At 38.2% G+C, this 12,246-nt stretch overlaps 1 protein-coding gene across 1 annotated transcript in view; it reads left to right on the top strand.

Moving 5' to 3' along the window:
- Nucleotides 1-12,246, top strand: part of LOC104341715 (uncharacterized) — a 73,472-nt gene that overhangs the window by 7,735 nt on the left and 53,491 nt on the right. The window contains exons 6-12 of the mRNA XM_086480120.1: nucleotides 1,019-1,161; nucleotides 2,233-2,385; nucleotides 3,651-3,805; nucleotides 6,397-6,526; nucleotides 7,596-7,762; nucleotides 10,835-10,980; nucleotides 11,816-11,915. Of these exons, the coding sequence (XP_086336246.1) occupies nucleotides 1,019-1,161; nucleotides 2,233-2,385; nucleotides 3,651-3,805; nucleotides 6,397-6,526; nucleotides 7,596-7,762; nucleotides 10,835-10,980; nucleotides 11,816-11,915 (994 nt within the window). The remainder of the gene's footprint in view (nucleotides 1-1,018; nucleotides 1,162-2,232; nucleotides 2,386-3,650; nucleotides 3,806-6,396; nucleotides 6,527-7,595; nucleotides 7,763-10,834; nucleotides 10,981-11,815; nucleotides 11,916-12,246) is intronic.

Raw genomic sequence — 12,246 nt, 5'->3', positions numbered from 1 at the left:
GACTAACTTTTTTGGAATGGAATGCTGTAGAACTGTTGCTGTTGTTTCTTCTTTCCAATGGTAAAGCTTGTCTACCTGGGACACAAGTGTTAGAGTACATGATTGGCAATAGTGTAGGCAACTAAGTGATAATCATTAAAGCAAACCATGAAGAAACAGTAGATTCTCAGTTTCAGATGCTATAGCATCTGGGATTCTGTTTCTGGAAAACAGGCTTGATGTGTTTTACAGAGTGCAAGTTAGCAAATAAAATTTCGTGATTATTATGTGCAGAAGATGAGGTTGAAATATATGAATAATAATGACTTTCTGACATATATTGGTAGTGTCAGTTGAGACAATCTATTAAAATGTTTACTTACCTGCAGTGTTTTTTGCAAATGTCTTTAGCCTTATCTTGCCTTTCTCTTACTCTTGAAATAGAAAAAGACAGATACTGAACTCTTGCCTATTTTGGTTCCTGGTCATTCCTCATTGGAGGTCCCTGTGAAATGGCTTCTACTGCTAGCCTTTTAGTGAGCATCAAATAATTTTCCACCTCCGACTTTATTAGCTTGAAAAATAGGTTAATGAATACAGAACTATAAATGGGCTGCAATGAACAGATTGATTTTCTCCTTTTTTTTAATGCTCTATTAATTTTATACTAATAAATGCATTGCTACTGACTAGGTTAATTTATAGCGTAATGAGGTTTTGTGGTAGAATTGTTTTTTGCATGGTGGTAAAATAGAGCCTTATATAATTTTTGTGAGTAGCTCTTCAACTTAAGGTCCTTGAGCAAATGTGAGACAAGAATGCTTTACAGAACTCCGACTTTATTTGTGAGTTTTAGGTCTACTGGTATAAAAGTAAGTTCTAATAGAATTAATTTATGAAATTTCTTGCCTTACTGGAAAGTTGAGAGACGTCTAAATGGCGTCCCACTGAACTTAACTTCAGTAGCTCCATACTTAAAATAGTTTTAGTTTAAGTTTTTGTGATATTGTTCATGAATGTGAGTGATTGTGTTTTTAAGGTCCAAAGGTGACTTATGTGCCCCCTCCTCCACCTGATGATGAACAAGCTATCTTTGCACATTATCAGACAGGAATTAATTTTCACAAATATGATGAAAACGTTGTTGAAGTGTCAGGACTTAACCCTCCAGCACCGTTACTGGTTAGTAAACTCATTAATCTCAGGATTTATGTTGAGTGTGATTCTGCAGGGTTGTATACCGAATCTAATACTCACTGCTAATGAAAATGTTAATAAAGATTTTGAATCCTGCAGACAGTACTATGTTGGAAGGAGATGGTGCCCATTTGAAAGATAAAAATTTGAATTCAAAATTACATTTACAAGTTACAGAAATGGTCCAAACAAAGTGATACTGGATGGACAGGAAGTATATTCCTTAAACTGCGGAAAAATGCTGGTTTATATCTTGAAAGAAAGAGGTCTTTGCAGCAGTTTGTGGGAAGGCAGGTGGAATCATCTTGTCGAAATCTGTTACTGGGGGATCTTTTGCAATGTAAATGAACGCCTGTTGGAATAGTTTTCCCTTGGGTAGAGAGGTGTTTTTGACATCATCTCTAGCCCTGTTTTCTGTGGCTGCTGTTTATTGTTTAAAGGTAATATATAACTGTTCCTACTCCACACCAGGTGGCTAGAGGTTTGTTTAAAAAAAAAACTCTTTCTAGGGAGAAGAATGAGGAAGAAGGGCAGAGGGGGTAGTAGCACCTGTGTTGAAAGAGAAGATGTGGACGTTTTTTTCTCCATCCCATGTTCTGAAAGGTTTTCTCACTGAAGTTAAACTGATTTTGTTATGTACGATGCTTTTTGGTCTTGGATAGGGATGTTGCTTTAGCTCTCTTTACTAGTTTTAACACAGAGATGAAGTGTGTATTTGCTATGTGAAATGAACCAGAAGAGTTTTAGTTTGTTTTCATAGCATGCCATGATAATGAGTTCACGTGCTCGAATCCAGATGTATGCAGTTTTCTCTCAAAACTAAGACGAGCAGCTGAAGGCCCTCATGGTCCTACAGGCAACTTTACTTGAATGGCATGAGCAGGTTGAAGAAACCTTTGGGGCTTTTGCCTGTAGGAACCTCGGGAATCTAGATGGCTGGTGAGACACCTCCAAAAGTTAATACTTTTTAGTGTTTGGATGGCTCTAGCCTGTGGTAAGTGTCTCAGTTTTGAAACTTAACAGTGGATGTGTACTGTTAATTTTTTTCTCTTACAGGCTTTTGAAGAAGCTAACCTCTGTCAGACTTTAAACACAAACATTGTGAAAGCTGGATTCTCTAAACTTACTCCGGTGCAGAAGTACAGCATTCCTATTATACTGGCAGGAAGGGATTTAATGGCATGTGCCCAGACAGGATCGGGAAAAACTGTAAGCATTTCGTGTAGTATTTGTACTACTGGAAGTGTGTGACCATGAACTTTCAGGTGGATGCCTTGGTCTTCTATGTGCCAGATGCTTCACAGCTTGTTACCGAATGATTTGACTCCCACTGCAATGGCAGGTGTAGCATTAAGCGCAGATACGAATGATGGATGGTTATGGTTTTGGGCTGAATTCCTTTTAATTTCAGTGAACTAGTGTCTTGATACAGCAGGCCAGTCTTCAGGGCTACAGATGCAGATTCAGAAGTGTATGCAGTCATAGAAACTGCTGATGAGAAAAAAACCCTCAGCAGTTGAAATTTGGCATTTCTTTCTGTGGTGTGTGGCTTTTTTTTTTTTTTTGGTGTTGGTATGTGTGGGGTTTTTTGTGGTTTTTGTGGGGTTTTTTGTGTTATTTGTTTTGGGTTTTTTTAACTTATGCCGGATTTTAACAGTGTGTTGTGCCAGTTTGATCAAGTCTGATCTTCACTGAGCTTACTTTTAGGTGATTTCACTATTAATTGTGGAGCAGTGTTGAGAGTTGATATTAAGTTGACAGTTGTCTCAAACTTGGGTACACTGGACAGTTTAACAAGTTAACCACTGGCAGCTCTGTATGAGAATATTTTGATATTAAGTACAGCTTTTTGCCATTCAGTATAGTGTGGATTCTAGCTTTGTTACGCAGCTTATTAGTCTCTTTTTTGAAAAACATCTGTTTGCAGAGGGGTAAATGTCCAAAGCTTATAAATGTTCTGAATGCATTTGGGACTGCTGTACAGATTCTGGTTTGGGAATAACTAGTCTAACATGGAAATAAGGGTGCTGGTGCAGCTGTCTTGCAAACTGATCTGCTATTGTAGTAGTCCGGAGAGTGCTGATACCTGATTACCTTACAGATCTACTGATGATAATGTAAAGCTTGTAAGTAATGTTAAGGAGTGGTTTTCATTGTGTGGTACATAGTGTATGTCAGCATGAAGTATGGAACTGCCTGAAGAACCCAGAAGTTAGCTGGTGCATGGCTGTGTTCCTGCATTATTAGACTCCTTAAGATCCAGAGAGATACTTTCATGCTTCTTGAACAAGGAAAAATAAGGTTAAATGTTCTGTAATGCATTCAGGTCATTCCTTTTGCAGTCTGATTTCATTGAAGTTGGTAGAGTGCTGTATCATTGTAGCTTGTAAGATGGATACGCAGCTTTTAGTGTGACTGATGAAAATTTTTGAGACTAAATAGCATAAATACTGCTGTATTTTTTTTTTTTTTAGGCAGCTTTTCTTGTACCAGTTGTGGCCCACATGATGAGAAATGGCGTAACTGCCAGTAGGTTTAAAGAGCAGCAAGAACCAGAGTGTATTATTGTTGCCCCAACTAGAGAACTCATAAATCAGATCTTCCTAGAAGCAAGGAAATTTGTGTATGGGTAAGCTTTTCACTGTTGCCTGGTATTGATTATTAATTTTGCCTGAAGCAGCAGTATTGTATTTTTTTCATGAATACTTGAAAAAACTTTTCTGTGCTAACAGAATGACTACAAATACTCGAATTTAGGTGATAATACTGGCTAGCAGGTTTCTTACTATATGGCTAGGAATTGAAACTCCTAATCTTCCTGATACTGGCGGGGTGGGGAGAGGCTCACTCCAGCTTGAAGAAGAGGTAAGTACTAAACTTGTGTCACATCATCTTTACTGATGAGAAAAATTTCTTAAATGAGGTAACTTAACAATAGCTTGCCTTATGTAATTTATACTTGCTTTTATTTTTTTGACAAAAAGTGACATGGATATGGGCCAGCATGTGTGCTTACAGCCCAGAAAGCCAACTGTATCCTGGGCTGTGTGAAAAGCAGCAGGGCTGGAAGGTCAAGGGAGGTCATTCTCCCCTGCACTCTGCCCTGGTGAGACCCCATCTGCAGTACTGTGTCCAGCTCTGCAGTCCTCAGCGCAGGAAAGACATGGAGTGGGTCCAGAGGAGGCCACAAAGATGATCAGGGGGCTGGAGCACCTCCCCTATGAGGACAGGCTGAGGGAGTTGGGTTTGTTCAGCCTGGAGAAGAGAAGGCTCCATGGAGACCTTCTAGCAGCCTTCCAGTACTTACAGGGGATCTCTGAGAAAGATGGGGACAGACTTTTTATCAGGTCCTGTTGCAATAGGACAAAGAGTAATGGTTTTAAAGTAAAAGAGGGGAGATTTAGACTAGATATAAGGAAGAAATTTTTTACAATGAGGGGGGTGAAACACTGGAACAGGCTACCCAGAGAGGTGGTAGATGCCCCACCCCTGGAAACATTCAAGACCAGGTTGGACGGGGCTCAGAGCAACCTCATCTAGTTGAAGATGTCCCTTGCTCATTGCAGGGAGGTTGGACTAGATGACCTTTAAAGGTCCCTTGAGCCCAAATTATTCTGTGATTCAAAAAATCAAGGTATGTCTTGGGGTTTTTAGTTAACTTTCAGTGGTAGTTTCTAGTAACTCTGTACTTTCCAGTGTTTCTGGTCTTGGACAGAAATTTCACACTCTTTTAGCTCTGCTTCTTCAGAACAGAACAGAAGGTCTAAACTTGTCATTGCAACTTCGATGTTGTGTGAGAGTATATTTGTACTAGTTTGCCAGTGATCTTTCTGCTGCTAAGTGATAGCTTTCACCAGTGCATAGGAAGAGGATTAAATCTGTTGTCTTAACGGCTTGTTACTGTTAGGAGGTGGGATGGAGGACATTGTCAGTGCAGAATCTGGTGGGCTAAATTAGGCTTGCCTTTGCTCCTTCAAGCAAACTTATACGTGGAGGCTGTCCAAGATGGTACTGAAGTACCATCATGTTTGCGTATCTACTTACTAAGCATGTTACTAAGGATTGCTTCTTAATCTCTAAAACTTCTATGTAGCTAATTCTATTAATTATGGTATCTTAAACTAGATGCAGATTATTTCACAATAAAATAGCTTTTGAATTTAAAAAGTTTCTGCTACAGCTGCATTGCAGTACAAGCAAGATAACCTACGTTTGAGGGGCAGCTAAACAGTATCTGGGTGTGAATCTGTTACTTCTAAAGAATTGTATGCATAGTGCTTCATTCAGATTAATGATATGCTTAAATTCTTTGGTTTAGATTACAAATAGGAATATGAAGTATGTATACTAATTGATAGTGGGTAAATGTTGAAATGCTGTCCGTCTAACCTGTTTCTATTCTTCACTAAAATTTCCTGAAAAGTTCCAGTTAAACCTGGTAAAAATTCACCAGGTTTATCCAATTCACCGTTGTTGCATATAAAGTTGAATTAGTATCTTTAAGAATAGACAGTTCGAATTTGAGTATGAAAATACTTGTTGCATGCGTGTAAAAGCCTTAGCAGGGGGTTATAAAGATAAGCTTGTAAACTTGCACTTCAGCTGTGTAAGTTAGTTCTTGCTCTTAGAGGTGGTTCTCTACAGGAGAGGAATATCTAACCAAAAATCTTAGCAGGAAGAGCACTAAGTAGTTTAGCATTTGAATGGGTTGAATAGAATGCCTGAGTGGCACACTACATGGCCAGCGTGATAAGTTGCTTTACAAAGACCCACCTGTGTACTTTTTTCTTTTTTTTCCACTGTCCTTTCAAGATGTGGAAAGATTACTTCTGAAGCTCTAAAGGCATATATTTGGTGGTTCTGATTTTTCTAAGTATGCCGTATAAAAGGGGACAATGTCTTAGCACCATTTTGGCTCTTACTGCCGGTAACTCTTAGTTGAAGAGAGAGGCAAGAACACAAGTGAAATGGTGTTCTTTCCAAGTAGGATACCTGTGCAGCCTCCCTTTTGTAGTATGAATGGGAACTCTGAGCTTACACTGAGTGAGTTTCTGGTCTTGGGTCCTGCTTTTGGTTATAAACTGTGCTGTATGGTGAGGGAATTGAGCCACTAAAAGTAATCTGGTTTATGGTGGATCTGATGATTTTTTTAACGTATTTTCATGAAACAATACTGTTTGCACACCTACATAATTAATCCTTTTTTTTTCTATGTGATAGAACTTGTATAAGGCCTGTTGTGATCTATGGAGGTACACACACAGGCCATTCAATTCGTCAGGTAATGCAAGGCTGTAATATACTATGTGCCACTCCGGGAAGGCTTCTAGACATTATAGGAAGAAAGCAGGTAAGATCTTAAAACTGAATACAAATTCCCTGAACACTTTTAGCTTTTTACATACTAGTTTTCTTGCTTCAAATTCAATAGAAACAAAGGTAGAGCCATGAAAACAGTCAATATGCTGCCTTTATACAGGCACTTACTTAAAATACAAGTGAGCTTTTCTTGGAATATTTAAATACCATGAGTTTTTTGAAAGAGTAGTGTGAGTCCAGATATCTTTAGTCCCTTTAAGGGCCCACTGGAAAATAACAGTCTAAATCAGACTGGCTGCAGTGTTGTTGGCAATCAAATTTTATAGTTTAAATGGAACACCTTCTCTTATTTCCTATGCAAAATTCCATAGCAGATTTTCACTTGGTGTCCTGTTTGTTTTGCTACAATAGCTTTTATCTGGAACTGTGTTAATATTAATTCTTTGAATGTTTTAATACTGATTTTATTCAAAATATAAAAAACTCCAGTTGTAATATTGTATTTGAATGTTTATTTTTCCAGCCATTATAAATTCAAATCGAAATTGCTACGTATTATAATGGTGGCTCGGTGGTGTTACACTGGACAAATGAAGTTCAGAAAAACACTTCTTGGTGATAAACTGGAGATTCTTTCTATAGTTGTCAGGCTTCAGGTCAAAACCACAGTCTTGGTCAGCAGCAGTGCCCGTGTAATGTCCTTAATAATGCTTTCTGACATAATTTTTTTCAGAACAAGGAGAATGCCTGAGGGTTGTATGAGAGAACCTTTCTAAAACTCAGGCATAATTTCAAAATAGATGTGCTTAATAATAGTTGATCTATAGGCTCTATCTTGGTTTACATTGCTTAAGCAAGTTCTGAAGCACTTCGTTGTATGCATGCTATTAGAATTAGTGCAGATTTTAAAAAGAGGTTGAGATGCAAACAAAACATAATGCACATAAGCTTTTATAATAATAAATAATAATATAAAATAATAATAATTAACTTCTACTGGAAAGAAATAAGTAAAAGGTGGATTTTGTCAATTAGGACATTCTATAAGTGTATACTGCCAGTGAACCAATACAGTTTTTCTTTCACTGAAATACTTGCAGATTGGTTTGCGTAACGTGAAATATTTGGTGCTAGATGAAGCGGACCGCATGCTTGATATGGGTTTTGGGTTAGATATGAAGAAGCTGATTTCTCACTCAACCATGCCACCAAAAGACAAACGTCAGACACTGATGTTTAGTGCCACTTTTCCTGAAGAAGTTCAGAAGTGAGTAAAATAAAATTGGAAATATATCTGAAGATGCACTTGTGTGGAGCTAAATGTCTGAAGAGTTAAGAGCACTCTTTATGTTTAAAAGCTTATAATCTTCCTAGAAGATACTGAAAAGCTATGATGTTAACATTCCTTGCTGAAGACTTCCCTTTTTTAGGTGACTTGCATAGATTAACTGCTTAATTTAAGTGGTAAGTCTAAAGCAACTTATGGAGTTTGTCTGAAGGCGTTTGAATTCCAGTTCTGCAGAAGTCCTCATACTGCCCCTGTTTTTTTCTTGTCCCTCTTCCATCACATCTGTGCAATCTCAAAAACAATGAGCTTGCTGTTTCATAAGCAGCACTAGTAGTGCTGTCTTTGGCACCAGGTCATAGTGTAAGCAGACATACCAATTATTGCTCAACTCAGCAGCCTTTCTGGTACACGATTCTTATTTACATGCATAAGTGCTATTTGGTTTTGGTAGTTTTAAAGCTTCCACAAATGGCTTTAAGACATATCTTACAGCTCTACTACTCACTACCCTTGAAGTTCCTCTTTCCAGACTCTGAGAGAACAGTCTTCAACAGATGGTAGTGGGGTTGCTGAGTCTGGAAGTAATAGAACAAAACACTCCATTCCCTGTAGGTGGGTGGAAATTATTCAGTATTTCCACTTTTGAAGAGACAGGCATCTGAATACTCATTCTTAAATCAGAGGAGTCTAAACTTCAGTTTGAGCAGTTGACATAATTTTGGTGGCTTTTGTGGTAGGGATACTGTTGTGACAGTATCACTAAAAAATACCAGTAAGCATGTTGCCATTTGAGAGCATGTAAACTGATCAGATGGTTGTAGTGGTGTTGGTAATTCAGCGAGTCAAATCCTGACAACTTTCTTATGGCCTTCAAGAAGCCTGAAGGATCTTTTTTGAGGCTGGGAGAAAACATCTTCAGTAGTTGACTGTCCTGAATGAAAGTGGGGAATGGCTGCTTTCTCCCATTCAGTCAGTTAGTACTGACAGCTGTTGGGGATATGGATCACGTTTCTTTAAGTAGGATTTAATTCACTTTAAAGTCAGTCTTAAGTTGCCTATTGTGGCTTTAGTTCCTCAGTCAAGACTTTTTTCATGGAGTTTTTTGTATTGAAAGAAAGAAGGTCTTGCAGTGAGCTAGTAACGTCCTTGTTTCCACAGCTGGGAATCAAGCCTTCAAATGGTACTGTACATGAGCATGGTTCATATTCATTCCATGTTTGTATGGAAGTGTGGTCTCACTTTGCACTGCATCCTGGGAGAATATTGGGTGTGTCTCCTTTGAGATGCACAGGCTCTCTGGGGTTGAGAGAGGAATCTTGATTTCTAGATCTGTTGTCATCGTCAATGTGTTTTTGCTAATGCTCTTGCTATGTGTTTTTGCTACATACTGAGGGATGAGTAAAGCTGTAACTACCAGCATCTGAAAGTAGGAGATCCCTTGCAACTGTGCAAGATGTTTACTGCCTGCTTCTGTTTAACGGGGAAAAAAACCAGCAAAACCCAACAGACTACCTTTCTACCATCAGTTTTGCAGGATTTACAAGTGCTGGTAGAAGACTTCAGAAACCTAAGTGCTTGTAGCATGGTTTGGAAGTGCATAATAACATTTCCTGTAACCTTTGAAAACTGGAGTGCCTAAAGGTGATGTTACCATTTTAGAGAGTGAAAGGCTTTCTTGTCTGAAGTCACTTTCTTCCTGGATTTAGTGCCTTACTGATTCTGGAGACCGGAAAGCTAATGTTTTTCCATACTCTGCCATCAGAACAAGTTTAGACAGTATACTACTTTGGTATTACAGGACAAGGTGCTTTCTTTGGCACTGCTAAGTTCAGGCTCTTCTGGACTTCTATTCAGTGAGTTAGTTTTAACGTACCATTTGGGTTTGTACCTGAATTTGGGTCTCAGTGTTACGTAAACCTCTGGTCTGATCGTTGTGGCTCTTCCTGTACACGTGAGTTGAGACATCCATGCATTTCCTAAGAACTTCAGCTTAGCATTTGGGGCTTTATATGTCCCTTTAAAAGGTCTTTTCTTTCTTTTCTCCCTTCCTGTTTTTTGTTTACTGTTCTGTTTTCAGAGAGTTTAAACTTGCTCTGTACTTTCAATTTGGAACTGTGTCTCTCCGTGAGATATTAAACCAGTCAGATCTTAAGACCAAACACATTTAAATCTCTAGTAAGTTGTTTGCTGTGAAACCTTTTCAGTGTCAATTACACCTATGAATCAGGTAGGAGATTCAAATCCTTAAGGCAGTCCATTAACTTTTTTAAGAGTTTCCTCTCTTTTTAGGAATTTATTCTAAAACTTGATGTTGTCTGCTTTTGGTTAAAGGTTGACTTGTTTACCATCTGAATTTTACTGCAGTGGAAGCTGCTTTGTGTATTGATAAGTTAGTACAGTTTAGTAAAACTCGAGTATTATGGGACATTCCAAGGAATTACTTACTTTGGTGAGTTTGATCTCTCGGATAAGATCACCTAGGTAAGGCATAACTGAAGAGGAATGCTGTCTGAACAAAACTTGATTTTTGCTTATGGCAATTGGTAAATAAATGCTATGTAATAAGCTGTGTGTTTTTAAGCAATGCGTTTGAACAGGCAAAAAGGATGGTGGTGTCTCTTGAAGGCCTGTTTTGAATTCTGGCCTGTGTAGAATTCTCCCTTGATCCTCCAGCTGGTGATAAAATAGTGCCCTGAGACTGGTTCTGTGGTCATGTGTCAGTAACCCCATTTTGTTACAAACATGTGTGTGGAACTCTTTCTGAGATGGCTAGAAAGTGCAGTGTTTGTGTACGAAAAGCTACAGGGCAGTAATCAGTCTGTGCACCTTCTTATTGATGAGGGGTTTTTTTGTACAGCTCTCTAGAAAACAGTACAGACTTCTCTATTTTTTTAAAAAATGTACATATGACTATTTAGATCCTCTGACTTGTGAGGAATGATACAAGTATTTGTTGTGGGGGTTGCTTAAACAGAAATGAAGTTACGTGATCTTAAGTGAAAGTAAGCTACATAATAGACTTCATGTTGGTCAATTTTGTTTCTTTTCAAGGCTGGCTGGTGAATTTTTGAAAAGTGATTATTTATTTGTTGTTGTTGGACACATGGGTGGAGCTTGCAGTGATGTTCAGCAAAGTATTCTTCAGATTCCTCAGTATTCCAAGAGGGATAAACTGATAGAAATTCTGCAAAGCATAGGTAACTTTCTTTATTGCTAATTGTTTTCCAGGGAAGACAAAATTGTTTGTTTTTAAACTTGTGCCCTTGCTGTTCGCCAGGTCATGATTCCATTCTGTTATGGGTGTTACATGCTTTACAGGACTACTGATTGAAGCTTGAAGCAGACCTCTGGGAGTTCTAGGGTTTTAGGCATATTTGTGTTAGGGATATTTGTCAAGGCCTCATCTCTATTGAGTACTAGCAGACAAACTTCCCAGATGGTTAGTTTCTTTATGTGGTCTTTATATTTCTTTACAGGGTATTATCTCCAGATTATAGATGTATTAAACTCTTACGTAAACTGTTTGGGCCTGTATTTTGTTAAAGGCTGGGATTTTGTAATTTTTGCTCTGAATGTATCTTAAGTTTTAGTGCTGAAAACTGGAAGGAAGTTTGGAATTAAAAAACAGTCTGTGTACCTTGCTGTTCAGTGCTCAGAATGGTGTGCCAATTCTGGCCACATGCTGTAGAAAGGAAGTGCATGAGATGAATTTATCACTGAGAAATCATTTATCACTGCATGAATTTATCACTGAGAAAAACACTTGTTTTGTCCGTTTATTGAGGAGAAAAGTAGAATGCACTTGTCTTCATCTAGATTTCTGTGTTGATCTGGAAATTGATGGATTGAATTTGATCACTTCAACACAGGCAAGAAATAACAATCATACCTTAAAAAAGTCGTTAAGGTTCACATTCAAAGTCGTTCAAAACCTGTCCTGGTAGTAGGTGTTATATTAGTAGCTGCAACTGTGAATAGTTAAAATGCATCAGATTTCTAACTGCAGTGGATGTGAACTCTTGTTTAACACAGGTCATGAACGAACCGTGGTGTTTGTGGACAAAAAGAAAAAAGCAGACTACATTGCAGCCTTTCTTTGTCAACAAAAAATAACAGCCACTAGCATCCATGGGTAAGTATTTTTAAAGAGAAAGTCAGGTAATAGTACTAAGTGTGACTTAAGTATCTGTGTGACTTAGCTTGCCTTGTTTCAGATAGCCCTGTAATTCTCAGCAGCTCTGCTTAGTTGAGTGTAGTGTTTCTGAAGGCCAGTTATCATGGCATTTTCTGAGTATACATCTTTCTTGTTGACCACACTGTATATGAACTGCAGAATTTTATGCCTACTGCTAAAAAAAATTAATACATAATAATTTTGGTAGAATCAGCTGTTGTTTAGATGTAGTTTTTGTAGTCATTTCTGTGACCAATATCAGACCTTTTGGTGTTGGTGGTGAGATATA

The sequence above is a fragment of the Leptosomus discolor genome, chromosome Z, assembly GCF_034619465.1.
Source record: "Leptosomus discolor isolate bLepDis1 chromosome Z, bLepDis1.hap2, whole genome shotgun sequence".
NCBI classification, from domain to species: domain Eukaryota; kingdom Metazoa; phylum Chordata; class Aves; order Leptosomiformes; family Leptosomidae; genus Leptosomus; species Leptosomus discolor.
Note: the sequence above shows the minus strand (reverse complement) of the source record. Positions and strands in the feature narration are given on the sequence as shown.